Raw genomic sequence first — 18,346 nt, 5'->3', positions numbered from 1 at the left:
TTGCCAACAGATCTGAGAGGAGGCATTAAATACCTCATTTGGACCCAAAGGTAACCAGGATAAAGTTCTGCATTGGCATAGTGATCTATAAACCTATAACATACATTGTCTCATATTGGTACTTACTGAGGAGCAAGGGCCAACACTGTACACAATTGGCAGTGGATTCTGGATGTAGTAATCATGTGCAAATAGTGCCAACTGTGAACTGTGGTTGGTGACCAACTCAAATTACTACTGAACAGATACTTGTGGTTCTTCTGTGTGCCATAGATGATTGAGAGAGGCTATTTATCAACATGTATGTAGTTTTGTAGAAAACAGAATTGAAATGCATACACAATTGGATGTTCAGATCTATTGTGTTGTGCGATGAGACAATATTGTTCCAATTCCCTACTTTGGGTATCCATTACCAGGATGAGAGGGAACTCAACAAGCAACCACAGTGCTTGTACTAGACACTATTAGAGGCCAGAGAATGCCTCCTTACTTTGAGAAGTCCACTCGAAAGTAGCTTTCTAGAATCTGTTCAAAGCTGCAGATATCATGGTGGCATTTTGAATGAAGCATTAACAATTATTTATTTTATCAAGTATTGACTGAAGTTCTTTCAGATTGCTCAGTTCCAGTGTTTTCTGTACTGCTGGTACACCTGCTTCTGTTGGTCTCACTCCACCTTTTCCTGTAATACACCCTAAGTACTTTATTTATGGCTGAAAAAATGAATAACCTTGAAGGTTGCAATGAAGGCCTGTTAGGCCAGCAGTGTAAAAACTCATTGCAGGCCGGATAAGTGTTCTTCTTCATCAGTTTGTTGGTTTATTCAAAATAATTTTATCACTAGGTAATGCTCCACAGTAACTGTTCCTTGCACCTTTGAAATATTGCTCAGTTGCTTGTGACACAAAATGATACCCCACAGTATTGGTATAATCCAAATGGCATATTGATTACCATAAAACTTTGAAACACTGCATCAATGGGAATCTGGAAGTACATTCCAAAAGGTTGATCTTTGGGTAGCAAAGCTCATATGCAAGGAGAGAAAATAATGCTTTGGACTGTGATAGTGAGAGATATCTGTTACAGCTTGGGCATTTTTGTGGCTTTGAAGTCCTCACAAATGCGAAGAGATCCATATGGTTTATGGACTAAAATGATGAAAGATAACCAGAGACTTGATGTAACTTGGTGAAGAGTGTCCCTTGTCATGAGACAATTGAGTAAGTTCCATATTGACTCCATGATTTTGAGTAATTGATCTGTACGTGACAAAGGCATACCATATGCCTAAAACTGGAATTGGTGCTCGGCCATAACCAAGCAAAGGCTTTGTACATACCAGGACAGAGGCAACAATATTGCTGTAGCACCAGTATCTGGTTGAAACTGTGCCCAGTAGCCAGTAACATGGAGGTGCATACACAGACATTTGTTGTGGACCCCACCCTGCATTGTACAGACAATGAAGACCTCCTTGCAGTCCATGCTCCGGCACTGTGACATATGGTAAAAATGTGGTATGTCCAACCATAATCTGTGCAGACAGCTCTGCAGTGTAGTGGCAGAAGCACCCAGGGCAAGAAGGAAGCACGGCCTGTGGTGGATGACTCAGTGAACATGACATCAGACACTGGGCTGATTGTGTTATTTCAAATGACCATCAAAGGGTACCACTAATTCCCAGCCAGGATCTGGTAATCTGAGGGCACCAATCTGGAGTTGATGGCCAACTGTGGCTTCAACCAATCTGTATCTAATGAGGCAGTCTGCATAAGATTTAGCACAACCATCTACTTTGCAAGTGAATTTGCAGTGTTGGGTAATGCCTTGGAGTTCAGTGTCCCATTGTAAGTGTGGCATCATCCGGAGATCACAGTGCCATATGAAAGTTGGCAACATGAATCGATACTACTGACATTAGTAACAGTTCACTGTGAATCCACAACAATATATGCCTCCTGAAGACCATGCCTCCCTGCTAATGGTACAAAGTTAATGTTATCTTAAAAAAGCAACACCTGTTTCCTTTGATTTGTGTTATCTTCCATTCTTTAGATGCTTTAGCTTTTACTGTTTATTTTGTCTGTGTATTGTTGTCTTCCATTGGTTGTAAGCTGTTACACATTAAAATAAACTCTGCACAAACAGGCTTATTTTCATGCTTCATTTACTGCACCTGATCACAGGTTATAGGCACAGATGCATAAATCTGTTTTTCAGTGTATTGGCAGAGACTTGTTTGGTGGTGTCGTGTATAACAGCAAAATTTGATGTTACCAGCATAGTGTTAGGGTGGTGCACTCAAACAATCTATGCATCAGTTTCAGTATTTATAGTTGTCTGGAGGGGACAATTGGGTGGTATGGAAATTCCAAATTGAAGTGATATTCAGAGGGAAAGGCCTTTTAGATATTGTCAATGCCATTGTTATTAAGCCCCCACAGGAGAAAGAAGCTGAAGTAAAAACATGGCTGGAAAAGGACACAGAAGCGCAGAAACTTATTGTGATGTGGATGGAGATGGCACCATTCACTCATTTACTTTCATGTACAGCGTCAGCCAGCATGTGGACAAAACTGAAGACAGCGTATGAAAAAGAGTCCGCAGTGGGTATTCACCTACTTCAGCAAAAGTTTTTCTCACTCCAACTTGGTGATGACTCAGTGTTTATAGTTATGCTGGAAATAGAAGAAATCAACATGAACCTGAAGCAAGCAGGTGAACCACTTTCAGATAAAATGATAATAATAAAAGTGTTAATGTCATTACCTGAGCGATGTAAACATTTTCATTCAGCATGGAAGTCAATCCCCTTTGGGAAGCAAACATTTATGAGTTAACTTCAAGATAGCTCATTGAGGAAGAAAGAAATAATCAGTCCGGTCGGCTGGAGGTAGCTTTAGCTAGTGCAAGCAGGCAGCAAAAAATTACCTGTTATGCTTGTAGTAATGGGGGCTATTATTCAAAGAACTGAGAAGTAAAGTGAAGAGAGAAATGAGCAGCTGCAATTATTGTAAGAAAAGAGGTCACCTGAAGTCAGATTGCAGGCAGTTGAAATCAAAGGAAGGCAAAAAGCTCAAGACGTAAATGCCTTTATGTGTATGAATCAAGTAGTTGACCTAGAAGATGATTGGATTATGGATACAGGTGCTAGTGAGCATATGTGCAACAAGAGAGAACTGTTTATGAAACTGGACAGTATGCAAAGCTCAATGGAAGTTACTGTGGGTGACAGTAAACTTTCTGATGTGACTGGGCATGGTACTGTGAAGCTGTATGCATGAAAGAGAGTTAAATTTATCAAAACAGTACTTAGTGGAGCACTTTTTGTGCCTGAACTGAAATAAATCTGTTTTCTGTAGGAACTGTATTAGAAAAAGGTATGTGATTAGTATCAAACAAGGAACAATCTGAATTCTAGAACAGTTTAGGTGAAGTTCGTGCATTATCCAAACATGTCAACAAATTGTATCATATGTTGTTTTCAGTAAATGGAGCACAATCAGGACTGTCAATGGTTACTTTGATATGTGTGGATGAAACACACACTGCAGTTGACACTAACAACACTAGTGAGCTTTCATCAGTCAATATTGATAGTGGCCTGGTCAATTTGTCTAAATGTGTTGAAATCTTGAGTTTCTGTCATAAAAATTGTGCCATCAGAGCATTACGCATGTGAAACAGTTTTTGACACATAAAGGAGTGAGCTTCATTGACAACTTCGTCATTTGTGAAGAATGTTTGGCAGGTACACAACATTGCTTGCCTTTCCCTGTTGGTCATGAGCTAATGCCCCACTTGACCTGGTTCATGCAGACTTCCGTGGACTCACAGAGATGCATTCGCTTGGAGGAGTAAAATATTATTTTGCTGTTGAAAGATGACTGCTCTGATTATTGCAAAGTATTCTTTATGAAACAGAAAAGGAAGTTAAAGATTTGATTACGAATTTTATTGAAAAAACTGAGAGAGAAACTGGACTGAAAATTAAATTATGGCATAACCCGCCAAAGAAACATTGTGTGCACACCACAGCAAAATGGAAGAACTGAAAGGGAAGTGTGCACCATGGTTAAGTTGCTCGTTCAATGATTTCAGGAATGCCCAAACATTTCTGGACTGAAGGTGTTGGCATGGTGGCTTACAGACTAAATCGATCTGTTCCAAGTTGTGCAAAAGGTAAAACTCCTTTTGAAGCTTTTTATCCCAGAGAATTACCCTTAGCAGATTTTAAAATATTTGGAACTCGTATGCCTGCCCTTGTGTCCAAAGAAAAAGAGACTGATACTAGATCCCGGAAACAAGAGGGTTTATTTATGTGTTATGGTAATGATGTGAAGGGGTACAGAATATTTATACCTTACACAAAGAGAATTGAGATGCATCAAGGCATTATTTTCTTGCCACCAGTAGAATCTGAAAGGGAGAAGCAAACTGATGGCCATGTTAAAGAATCAGATACTATATGTTGTGATAAAGAGAACATAGATAAAGCTTTAGAGTCAAAGGAACAGAAAGAAGAAATGAGGACTGAGATTGTGGAAGAAAATAAAAGACATCCTGGAGAAGAAAAAAAAAGTCAGTGAAGATAGTGAAAACTCTGGTTTTTGATGACAAGAAGACATACAATCTTAGACACAGGAGGAAAATTCAACACCCAAATTATGTGGAGGATTATGAGTTGAGCCTATTGACTCCAGTGAATGATGAAGACCCCAGTATCTACACTGAAGCAGTGTCTTGTAGCAAAGATAAAAATTGGAAAGTTGCCACAGCAAGAGAGCTGCAAGTCCTAGAAGAAAATAACACATCGGATAATGTATGTAAGCCGAATGATTGTGATGTTATTGATGAAAAGTTAGGTTTTAGGCAAAAAAGAGATGAAAAATGTAATGTTGTTTCTTATAAATCTCGTCTTGTAGCAAAATGTTTCCAACAAAGCATGCCTTATTCAGAGATATACAGTTCAGTGAAACCATTTCTCATTTTTTTTTGTAATGAGAATAACTTTCCCATCTATCAACTGGATGTTTGTAGTGCATTTATCTATGGAGAGATAGCTGAAGACTTATCCTACCGGATACTGCAGTAGAATGAATGATAAAGTTTGTAAACTTAGAAAGGCTCTGTATGGTTTAAAGGACTCACCCAGGAATTGGAATATTAAATTACACACAGTAATAAATGGCTTAGAATCTGTAAGAAGTGATTTTGAGTATTGCTTGTGGTAAAGACAGAAAATAGCCTTAAAGCATATATATTTGCTTACATTGATGATCTTCTGATAGATTCAACTTCCCAGAGTGACACTGACAATTTAAAGCTGTTATTGAGTGATAACTTTAAACTGAAATGTTTGGGTATGATTAGAAACTATTTGAGAATCAATATTGTTAAAAATTTACAGGAGGGCACTGTTACTATTTTGTCAAAGTACCTACCTTGAAAAAGAGTTGAAAGTTTTTGATTTGTTTGAATGTAGTCCTGTTTCATCCCTCATGGTGGAAAATTTTGATCAAAGTATATTAAAAAGAGAAAAACCTGAAAATGAAGACATTGAGGAAAGGTGTATAAAATTAATAGGGTTACTGATGTATGCTATGTTAGGTTCCTGATCAGATATTTACATAGCCATATGTGTTCTATGCAGGTACCAATCATGTGCAAGTCTGGATTTGTGGAAGAGGCTTCAAAAAGTGTCTTGTGTTACATTAAGGGAACTGTAAAACAGAGTGTGTTATATGTTATGGATGAAACATGTACTAATCCTATAATTGGTTATGTGGACTCTGACTGGGTTGATGACAGAGTAGACAGAAAGTCTAAAAGTGGCTATCTTTTCAAAGTGTTTGGTTGTAGTGTTTCATGGGCATCTAAGAAGCAACCCACAGTGTCTCTGTCATCAACAGAATCTGAATTTGTAACCTTAAGATAGGCAACTAGCAAAACTCAATGGCTCGGTAATTTGTATCACATTCTTCCTGGCAGTCAAAGAGCTGTTGTACTTTATGAAGACAACATCACAGTTAAAAGCCTTTGTAAGAACACACAGCACCATTATAAGCTAAAGCACCTATACGTGAAAATTTTATCTGTGAGCGAGCAAGTTTTTTCTAAGAAAGTTATGTTGAACCACATTAGCACTAATGACCGACAATCTGATGTTCTGACAAAGCCACTACATAAAATAAAATTTAAAAATTTTAGAGCCTTGTTAGGACTTACTTAGAGCTGGTAATTTGTTTTTGTAACACTGATTATTAACATTGAGGAAGGTTTTTAATGGTACAATGTTAATTTTATCTTAAAGAAGGAACACTGTATTATTATTATTATTATTATTATTATTATTCTTTAGATGCTCTGGCTTTTGCTGTTTATTCTGTGTGTGCATCATTGTCTGCCATTAGTTGTAAGCTGTTACACATTAAAATGAACTCTGCACAAACAGGATTATTTCTGTGCTTCATTTACTGCTCCTGATCACACTGCCCTCTCCAGCATAGCAGTGCTCTCAAGCTGGGGCCAGTACAGTGTCAAGCATGCAACAGCTCAGCCCAGTTTGTGATCTCAGCTACAACAGTTAATGTCATAGTGTAGGACCAACGAGTTGTTCAGATGAACATGTACTGTTGTTAATGTCAAAGATTGTACCTCAAGAAAAGTTTTTTATTTAGAGCATCAAGTGATGCTTCCACAGTCAATGATAGTTGTAAATTATTGAGCAAGTTTTTGGCAGAGAATGGTTACAAAATTAAGTATATCTTCTATTCATTTACTTAGTAAAGTGAAGTAATATTTCATGTGTTCTTCACTACTGGCCATTAAAATTGCTACACCACAAAGATGACGTGCTACAGATGCGAAATTTAACCAACAGGAAGAAGATGCTGTGATATGCAAATGATTAGCTTTTCAGAGCATTCACACAAGGTTGGCTCCTGTGAAGACACCTACAACGTGCTGACATGAGGAAAGTTTCCAACCGATTTCTCATACACAAACAGCAGTTGACCAGTGTTGCCCGGTGAAATGTTGTTGTGATTCCTCATGTAAGGAGGAGAAATGTGTACCATCATGTTTCTGACTTTGATAAAGGTAGGATTGTAGCCTATTGCGATTGCGGTTTATCATATCATGGCACTGCTGCTCGCATTGGTTGAGATCCAATGACTGTTAGCAGAATATGGAATCGGTGGGTTCAGGAGGGTAATGCGGAATGCCTTGCTGGATCCCAACAGCCTTGTATCACTAGCAGTCGAGATGACAGGCATCTTATTCACATGGCTGTAATGGATTGTGCAGGCACATCTCGATCCCTGAGTCAACAGATGGGGACATTTGCAAGACGACAATCATCTGCACAAACAGTTCGACAACGTTTGCAGCAGCATGGACTATCAGCTCTGAGACCATGGTTGTGGTTACCCTTGATGCTGCATCACAGACAGGAGTGCCTGCGATGGTGTACTCAACGACGAACCTGGGTGCACGAATTGCAAAAAGTCATTTTTTTAGATGAATCCAGGTTCTGTTTACAGCATCATGATGGTCACATCCATGTTTGGTGACATCGCAGTGAATGCACATTGGAAGCGTGTATTCGTCATCGCTATACTGGCGTATCACCCGGTGTGATCGTATGGGGTGCCATTGGTTACACGTCTGGGTCACCTCTTGTTTGCATTGATGGCATTTTGAACAGTGGACATTACATTTCAGATGTGTTATGACTTGTGGATCTACCCTTCATTCAATCCCTGCAAAACCCTACATTTCAACAGGATAATGCATGACCGCCTGTTGCAGGTCCTGTACGGACCTTTCTGGATACAGAAAATGTTCGGCTGCTGCCCTGGCCAGCACATTCTCCAGATCTCTCTCCAATTGAAAACGTCTGGCCGAGCAACTGGCATGTCACAATACGCCAGTCACTACTCTTGATGAACTGTGGTATCATGATGAAGCTGCATGGGCAGCTATACTTGTACACGCCATCCAAGCTCTATTTGACTCAATGCCCAGTTGTATCAACACCGTTATTAGGGCCAGAGGTGGTTGTTCTGGGTACTGATTTCTCAGGATCTATTCACCCAAATTGCGCGAAAATGTAATCACATGTCAGTTCTAGTATAATATATTTGTCCAATGAATACTGGTTTATCATCTGCATTTCTAGTTGGTGTAGCAATTTTAATGGCCAGTAGTGTAGTTTGATGAGTCTTCTCCCAGATCAATCAAAGAACCCACAGATATGGCTGGATGAAAGTAGTTTCATCTGGTCACAATAGTAACTATGTCTGTCCTGGTTTCCCAGCTCAATGAAAGAAACGCAGTCATTCTGATACCACGTGAACTCAATGGTTGTAGTGTTGGGCTAATTTATGTTCCGCCATGAGATAATATTGCAAACATGGTACATATGAAGTTAATTCCTCATGGTCACTGTTGAATAAGGAATCACACAGAGTGTGACAATTGCTGCTATGTAACTAGTTCATGCTGCTGCTACTGCTGCTGCTGTTGTCATTGCTACAATTTCTGCATCAGTTTTTGCTGATGTTGGAACTGCTGTTGCTGTTCCTGTGTTTTCATTTTAATGTACAACCATATACCATGCATAAATATTTGAAGTTATATCATTTTTGTTTCTGATTGTGGGTATGTCACACCTCCATCATAATGAAATACTATATTTAATAGCAAGCAAGAATGTTTCTCACAAAATTTATACCATTCTCAGAAATCTTCTATAACTTCTAAATTTCACATTATATCTGACAGGCATCCACAGTCTATGTTCTAATACAATGAGTGTGCTCAATGGTTCATGCAAGAGGAAATAGGTGTAATATGATAAAGGAAATTCCATGATGGAAAAAAAAATTCTATGAACAAACACTCACATGCATGTACGGAGAACATGGACATTTAAAACAACTAAAAATCTTACTAGCAATGCAGAGGACAGACAACCAAACACACACTGCCTGTATTGTCCATGTAACACGTAGAAGATTCACCTTCATAGTTCCAGAATAGTACCTATGAGGGGTATAGGCTAAGACCTGAGTCCCAGTCCGACATACAGTATAAATTTGTCAGGAAGTTATATAACAGAGCACATTCTGCTGCAAAGTGGAATATTCACCCTGGAAACAAGTGCCAGATTATGACTAGGCCACTTCTCATCAATATCTTCTCTTGGAGGAGTTATGGTCCAGTAAGGTCTGCAGGAGAGATCCTACAAATTTTGGAAAGTGGAGATAAGTACTGGCATAACTCAGTTATGAAGAAGGGACACGCATGGATTGCTCAGTTAGTTAGGACATTGACTATGAAAGACAAACTTCTGGGTTTTGAGTCCTGATCTGCCAGAATATTGATGAAATACTTGTAGCATTAAGTATAAACAAAGTAAGTGAAAGGTCACTTTAACATAGATTTGAATAATATTATCTGTTTCTCAGCAATGAAAATTACAACAATATTGTGAAAAGGATAGATATTGTTATTTTTCCATCCAGTTACTTTCCAATGAAAATTACAGAATCTTACAATAATTATAAAATTACTCAATGATGCTCTAAACATGCAGAACTGAACTAAAATGAATTAACAATGATATTTTCAGCCAAGAAGTAGGCATAGCAAAGATAAATAACTGAAAAATATAACTAGTTAGTAAAGAGAGACAAATATGTAAAGTGCTGAGCAATTGAATTACAACTACCAAACTTATAGAATGTAGCAGCCCCCTTCACCTTAGTGGCAACAGTGACACAGTGGCTTAGACTCCACAAGATACTGACAGTATTATGGAATGCTCCTTGTCCATGAAAGCTTAGCTGACCCTACAGGTCATAGAAATTGGTCAGGGTTTTGACTAAAGTCTATCTGTGGCTGGAATATCCTATCCTATCAAAGTCAGGGTCACAAATGAAAGCAGTCTTCACATAAACCACTCTGTTGTAAACATTGGACAGCCTTTTATGTGGGCATTACTAGCACCAACTGTCAAAAACTGAATGGGCAGCAACAGACTGTGACCAAGAACAGAGTTTACCACCCAATGACAGAAAAAGCTGCTGAGTCTAACTTGCTTGGCTTCAACAGCTGCTTCACACCCCAAGCCCTCTGGATCCAGTGGCCTCCTTTTCCCCTCCCTTCCAATACCAGATTCTCTGAATTACATAGATGAGCATTCTCCTTACATTTCATCCTTTGATACTGCTACCCTCCTGGCCTCATCAATCCCCATTAGCCTCTGTCCCATACCCACCTCCATTCATGTCCACATGGCCTCTGCTGCAATCATTTTACACTTAAACATTCATCTCCGCAGTCTCCCTCTTCCTTTTTTATGTCTTCCATTACAATCTACTCATTGACATCATTGTGTGCCCCATCAGCACTACATTCCTTCAGCAGGATGAGCTCACTATTATCACATTCTTATTTTGTTGCTTCCATCATCAGCCATCCTTCCCTCCAACCCACCCTGCCCCCTCCCTAATTCCTTTCACTGCTGAGGCTTTGTTACAGTGCATGTGTGCGGGAGAGGAGAGGAGAGGTACTGGGCACAAGTTTGCTCTGAGGATGGGCATTATCAAAAGCTTAGCAAAGTTCTCAGTCTTGTTTATGTGCTTATCAAGAGCTGAGTTTCTTAAGAGTGTACATAAAGGTTATAGTCCTGGTATTGTAACAAACAAGTTGAAAAACTGGTTAAAAGGAGTTATGTAAACTTTGAAACATAAAACAAATCAGACCTAAATATGAATGGATAGTGTTTACCAGAAAGTAATTGGCAGTAAATTATGTTAAATAAAGATTCCTAGGATTAATCAGAGACTTTGACTGTTCAGTGGCTGTCCCAGTTCATTTTTTTCAGCTGTCCTGTATAGTAGGGAATTTTATGATTGCTGTGAATATTCCAGATTTGTACTATGAATAAAAATTGACAATTTAGTTGAGAGTGTAGGTGACAAATGCACATGGTGATTTTTGGTTCAGGCTGAATTTCAAGATCAATAAACAGTTGATGTTCTAGGAGTGAAATAGGAAACTGGACTGCTGACTGAGTGTAGAGAGTAAAAATATCAATTCTGCAGTAATTAATGAATAAAGTGCCAGAATTCACCTTCCTCTGTGAAGTCAGCAACACAAATATTCAGAGCTATTAGGTGTTATGGGCTGGCTGAAAACTCAGGCAGGAAGTCACAAAACGTACAACAGAACATGGAGTGTAAGTCATAAATGTTGGATGGCCTCCTCAGGAGTGAGAATATAGCAGTAATCATAAATATTAGGTTTAGTGAGAGTGAAATTCAATCCAATTATGGATTTATTTGACTGAGAATAACCAACAAAGATGGACTCAAACTGATAACTAGACATTTTAATCGCCCAGAAAATAGCTTCAATAACCAGGTTATCTGTTATGAAGAATCTACAGCTTAATAACATTAAAATACATTGATCATGTAGCAATAGCATCAAGAGACTGCAATTTGTTGAGCATTAGTTAATGTAACTATGAATTTAACTGTTGATGAACAGTAAAGATAAATAACAATGTCAAATAGTATTCAGTGCATTCCTCAGTTACTGTGGAAGCTTATCCAACACTCCACACACTGTACTTTAGATCTCTCTGTTCAAAGTATAACTGTCTTTTTTGGCATGATTATCAAATATAAAGGAAGGAAGGACGATCAGAGTTTAACATACTGTTATTACAGATAGTGTTATCAATGAAACAGGATCACTGACTGGTACAGTATTAGTGATAAAAGAAAAAAATCAAGCATATTACCAGAGTTTTGTTTGGTAAAGAAAATAAAGAATAACTAATGCCCACTAGTTATGCCCTGCATAGCTGTAACATTCAAAAAAGTTTTATGATCAGAACTTAAAATGGCAACTTGTAGCTGCACATGCACTGGATTTATATACATTAGTCAAGTAATAGATTTCCATGGGGTAAGCAAAACGAGAATAATGGAATGTAACTGAATCAAATAAGGTGATGCTGAGGGAATTAGATTAGGAAATGAGACACTTAAAGTAATATATGAGTTTTGCTATTTGGGAAGCAAAATAACTGACGATGGTCGAAGTAGGCAGGATATAAAATGGCAAGAAAAGCATTTCTGAAGAAGAGAAATTTGTTACCATTGAGTATAGATTTAAGTGTCAGGCAGTCCTTTCTGAAAGTATTTGTATGGAGTGTAGCCGTGTATGGAAGTGAAACATGGAAAATTAACAGTTTAGACAAGAAGAGTATAGAAGCCTTTGAAATGTAGGGCTACAGAATAATGCTCAAGATTAGATGGGTAGATCAAATAACTAATAAGGGGTACTGAATAGAATTGGGGAGAGGAGAAATTTGTGACTCAACCAGACTAGAAGAAGGGATCAGTTGGTAGGACACATTCTGAGGCATCAAAGGATCAATAATTTAGTACTGGAGGGAAGTGTGGGGAGTAAAAACTGAAAAGGAAGGCCAAGAGATGAATACAGTAAACAGATTCAGAAAGATGTAGGTTGCAATAGTTATTCAGAGGTGAAGAGGCTTGCACAGGTTAGAGTAGTGTGGAGAGCTGCAGCAAACTAGTCTTTGGACTGAAGACGACAACAGCAACAACAACAATCATAAGACATAAAGAGAGTTTCAAACAAAAAAGAAAACTTTTAAAGCAAAATCATGAACTTATCATACGACACTTTGCGGATGCAGACATGGATGTAGTGACATATTACAGCATGCACAGAAGTGTGTACCTAACTTACCTCAATATTTTTTCAGGATATGGCACTTTGAAATGCTTTCCAAGGAAACGCTTAAGCAAACTCATTAAACTGTCACAGACTTCTGTATCAGACATAAGTTCCATCTTTCGAGCCTCAGGACCAACAATCCAGCCACACAAACAAAGAGGATGATTATCAACAGTATTAAACATGAATACCTCCTTCAGCCAATTCTGCTCCTGAAACATGACACACAAACAGATACAGGCTTATTAAGACATACAAGAAATTAGTACATGTGTAATTATAAAAAAATAACTGGTAGAAAATGTAAATATGGTCAAATACAGATCAGTAATGTTTGTATTTGGTAACTTTTCTCACTACTTTAGATGAGTTACTTAACAGAAGTAAACAGTTACTAAGTAAGATACTGATAAATATGCAACATACTGCCAGATGTGAATCTTAATGAGACATGAGGACCCATGGCATTAGTGAAGACGATCATTATGAGTGAAGACAACCATTATTTCAGTAAGGTTCCTGCTACTGAGACAGACTTCTAGAGAATGGCTGAATGATAGAGTGGGACAGAAAGGATTTTGCTCTCATAGGAAAGGGTGTTTCTGCCATATTGTTCTCACAAGTGCATTAAATTCAAGAAGAGATATGTGGGAATGAATCTTAATCAAACATGTGCACCCATGGCACAAGTAAGGCCAACCAGCTGCCACGTGGCATAGAAAAGGAATTAAGCTGGGTGACATGCTCTGCTACTGACTATTTATATTAGTCCTTGGCAGCAGTTTCTCAGCTGGCAAACAACTGGCTGGTATTGAGGTCCACATAAAAGAGACATAGTAAAGATGACAATCAAGTATGAAATGGATGTCTAGAGAGGTAGTCCTGCCACTAATGTGACAGGACAATGTGTTGATCTAACTAGAATAGAATGTGCTGTATAGATGGATACATGGTATAGATGACCTGCTTAAGTTTCTGATATAGGTACAACCTATGCTGCAAAGGATCCTTAGCAGACCCAAGATATTTCATAGGTCACGGGGGTGATAAAATACTGCTTTGGGAGAAATAGGACAAATTTTGTAGAAGATATTCCTCATTCCAGGAGACGATGAAACATAACTAAAGGCTTGTTAGAGGATTACTCCATTGTAGATGGTTATCCATTGTGTGAAAGGATACGGTATGATAAGCCTCTTTGACTGGGTGTGGAAGGTAAAACCTAGGTGGGGCTTTCATTATACTGGAACAGCTGTTGTTCACCATAACAAGAGCCTATGCATGCCAAGGATATAGATGTGACGTTTTTAATATGTGAAGTCTGTGGCAGCTATCATAGTGGAGGTACTGTTGGGACTGAGAGTTTTATGAAATCTTCAGAGCAATGGTGATTATTTTCTGAGAAGGCGGGTTGCTGAGCAGAAGATTACCGAGTGAAGAAAGTGGCTAGCATCCAGTTTCAGAATATTGCAGGTACTAAATATTTTTTCTCTAAACATAACATGTTCCTGCAATAAAAAAATTGAGCAAATGTGTTCACTGAGAAAAAAAACACATAAAATGACGTTATATAATTACAGATTCACAGTACCTTACTAGATAATCATGAAATATATCAGAATGTTGTAATTATAGTTGTCACACATGGAGCAATGCATTTTGTAATTGTAATAGTATAATACATACATCACCTCCAGACGTTTCTGATCCAGCTTTATCCTCTGCATTCCACAAAAATCCAAAACCACTACAATCTTCTGGCCACCACTGATGAGAAAATTTCATATACACCTTGTTTACTGTTCCAATGGATAGCCCCTAATATCACACAGAAAATATAGTGCATTAAATTAGAGAACTTACATAATTATAATATTGGTGTGGAACACATTCTAGTGTCACAAATGAGCAGTGACCACTCAGGTATTCTGAAACTCTAAAGCAACAGTGGAAAAGCTAGTTAAGGATTTTAATGATTAATATAAACAGCCTCACACACTTTTATTGTGTTAAACTGCTTTTATTCTTATGACACTTTCAGGTTGCTGAGTTGGGCTAAAAACATGGTATACATGCTATGGTTGTCATATATAATGTTAAATACCAAATTAAGAAACAATAATCACAAATTTTCTGCTGACTGCTTGGCGGAAGTGTGGCAAGGAAACATGGCATGCCGCATACAGTCTACTACATTGCTGTTGGGCAGGCAGCAGAGGGAATGGCCTGCAACAGTTAAGACATACCATAATGGGGACAGCAGTGGGGCAAGGCAACTGGCTGGGAATTGTGTCAGGCTTGCTGGGTTTGTTTGGTGCATTAGGTGGCATTGCCAGATGCGAGTGTGATAGCAGATCAGATGATCCTGCCTATCTGTGGTCCCAAACATTTGATGCCTCTGGTTTCTGACTGTGGTACTTGGAATCTATGAAGGGACACAGCCAAACATGCAGGCCCAGATGCTGGAGTCCACATAATTACTTGCTGTAAGGCTTAGATGTCAAACAGCTTGAGATGAGCACAGGAGGTCTAATCAAGCACAGTGCCTGTGCCTAAGAATGAGCTCTGCTGATCTGTGGCCACTGGCAGATGGGGACTGGTACATTCCAAGGAAACTCAGCAATGTTTGTCCCACAGGCACTGCCTGCATCATTTTGGACATCTGATTTTTGAGAGTTCTTACCAATCATTCCACCTCTGTATTCGACACTGAGTGGAATGTAAAAGTAGTCAGTTGTTGAATACATTACCTCCAGATGTTTCTAATCCAGACTTATCTTCTGCATTCCATGAAAATCCAAAACCATTACAATATTCTGGCCACCACTGGTGAAGAAATTTCATATACACCTTGACCACAGTTCCAATGAGCAGTCCCTAATATCACATTAGAAAGTATAATATGTTGAACTAGAGAATTTATGGCTGCAGAAATGTTTGAACATAGATGGCTGATCTGTGAGATTTTGACAGACATATGGTGTGTCAGTGGCCAAGAGAAGTATGGCATTGCTGATGTTCAGGGGATGATGGAAAGAAATAGAAGTGCAGCAAATAGGGTCTATCATTTTAGGCAGATGCTCTGGTCATCTATGATGTGTGGATAGCAGTACCTGGCAAAATAGCAGATTACTGTGTGTGGATGGGATACTTCACTATAGATAATGAGGAAGTCATCCAGTACGTGGGTCAGAGTGTTGCTGATCTGGAAACATTCTGCTTTTTGGCAGAAAAAGTCAGTATCCGGGCCCACGGGTAGCAGGGAGAAGGCTTGTCATGTGGTAGGACAATAATGATTGTTATAATTGTAGTTTTCCAGTCACAGTATCCTCTGCTGCAAACATCATGCTGTCTTTTCTGGGTGCTTGTATCAAGGGCCAACCAGGAAAATTGGGGTCCATAATCAAGTGGAATTTTGATCCATGCAAGCAAACATGGAGTTTCTTGATCCTGAAAACAATGGCCACTTCCTGCTAAATATATTTTTGCAAAATAGTGGGCTCCAGCTAATTTGACCATAAATTCTTCAAAAAACAGAATCAGGTATAAATCTACTTTACAGGGTGTATCAAAGAGAGTCATCTGATTTTAAAAAAGTCATAACTATTATGTTATTTGAGATACGTGTGTGGACTATATACTGTTGGAAAGAGCAAACTCTCAAGTTTTGCATGGTGTTCCTGCTAGGTAGCAGCAGTGTGCACTCCATTTCTAGTAAAAATTATGTCTGGACAACAGAAAGTGTTTTGTGTTCTATGTTTCGCACAGTGTGGTTAGTAATAATTGTTCAGTGTGACTTCCATACTAGGTATGGTGTGAATCCTCCTACAGCACAGAGCATTATATGACGGCATGAACAATTCCTGTCTAACACAGACGTTGAATGCATCCACAAAAGTTTAACAAGGAGTCCACAGAAATCCATTTACTGTGCAGACTGACAGTTCAACATGCCCCCTATGTCTGTCTGGCATGTTTTGCATCAGTGTTTACACAGGAAACCACAAAAAAGTCAGCTACTGCAAGCTCTTCATAAGGTGACAAACAACAATGTGTAGAGGTCTGTAAATTCATTCTTGCCAAGATGGAGTATGACTGTTTTCTTCCATGCTTAGTGTTTCGTGACAAGGCAACATTCCATTTAAATGAATAGGTGAACTGTCATAATGTGAGAATAAGGGGTATGGAACATCACATGAAGCTGTATAACATGAGAGGGACTCTCCAAAATTTAATATGTTTTGTGCAGTTTCACAGGAAAATGTGTAAGGTCCATTTTTCTTTGCCAAGAACACTGTTACAGCAAGCACATATCTTGATATGCTTGAGAACTTTATTTTTCCCACAGTTGTAGAATGATTCAAATGACTTCATTTACCAACAGGATGGCATCTGGAAGTGCAAGAGATTTACATCAAAGGGTTACTCGATGATGGATCAGTTGCACAGGACTAAATGATTCAGCCTTACATTACTGGCCTCCAAGGTCACTGAACCTGACTGTATGTAATTATTTCTTATGGAGGTTTATAAAAAGACTCTATTTATGTGCCTCCATTACCAACAACAATAAATGAACTAAGACATCGCATAACAAAAGTTGTGGAAGCTGTGACTCAAGACATGCCCGCTGTAGTGTGGGAATAATTTGAATAATGCATTGACATATGCCATGCACCTCAAGAGGGGCATATTGAACACCTATGAAAAGATATGAGAAAACTTTTTGAATTTCCCATTTATCAAAAAACAAAACTCATTGTATACATACATTAGTTTCAGAAATATAAATGTGCTGAATTGGATGATTCTTTTTGATACACCCTGTGTATTGAAATTGAATATAAACAGTCACAACCACAGTAAACATTTTTTTATATATATTTTTATATGAGGTTATGGGTTTCAGTCTGTTTTAGACCATCTCCAGATCCACACCATATTGTAGATGGCGGCTATAAATTGAGCAGGTGCTACACCTCCATGAGTGCTAACTGCTGTTAGCATTTGTGGAGGTATAGGGCCTGCTCAGTTTACAGCCACCAGCTAATTCATGGTGTGGGTCTGAAGATGGCCGAAAACAGACTGAAACTGGCAACCTTATACAAAAAAAAAAAAAAAAAAAATACAAATAAGTTTATTGTGGTTGTGACTGTTTATATTCCATTTTAAATAAATAATAAATCACTGTACTCTAGAGATACATGTTCTCAAAAATTGCTCTGTATATTGTTTAGTTAGTTTGTTTCATCATTCTATGGGTCATTTCACATGATAAGTCTTAATGGTGTGAAATGAGTCATTTTACATTCCCATTGCAAATTAATCTGTAAATATGGTTACATGCTGAACATTTATTTGTTTTGAATTGTTGTTGATTATTTACACTTCAAGAGGGAATAAATATTGTAGGTGAACAACCCACATTATTCTTACAGCATGCTTTTGAGCAATGAAGATTTTCTTTCTTAAAGATGAGTTATCCCAGAACATTATTCTATATGACATTATTGAATGAAAATATACAAAACAAATAAACTTACTGGTTTGTCTCTCC

The 18,346-nt window shown here is 38.3% G+C and overlaps 1 protein-coding gene across 2 annotated transcripts in view; it reads right to left on the bottom strand.

Moving 5' to 3' along the window:
• The window catches only part of LOC126183199 (spermine oxidase), a 158,400-nt gene that overhangs the window by 35,916 nt on the left and 104,138 nt on the right, over positions 1-18,346 (bottom strand). For both annotated transcript variants that reach the window (XM_049924965.1, XM_049924974.1), the window contains exons 6-7: positions 14,476-14,607; positions 12,802-13,001 (exon numbers count right to left, since the gene is read on the bottom strand). In XM_049924965.1, the coding sequence (XP_049780922.1) occupies positions 12,802-13,001; positions 14,476-14,607 (332 nt within the window). The remainder of the gene's footprint in view (positions 1-12,801; positions 13,002-14,475; positions 14,608-18,346) is intronic.

The sequence above is a fragment of the Schistocerca cancellata genome, chromosome 1 (genome assembly GCF_023864275.1).
Source record: "Schistocerca cancellata isolate TAMUIC-IGC-003103 chromosome 1, iqSchCanc2.1, whole genome shotgun sequence".
Lineage (NCBI taxonomy): Eukaryota > Metazoa > Arthropoda > Insecta > Orthoptera > Acrididae > Schistocerca > Schistocerca cancellata.
Note: the sequence above shows the minus strand (reverse complement) of the source record. Positions and strands in the feature narration are given on the sequence as shown.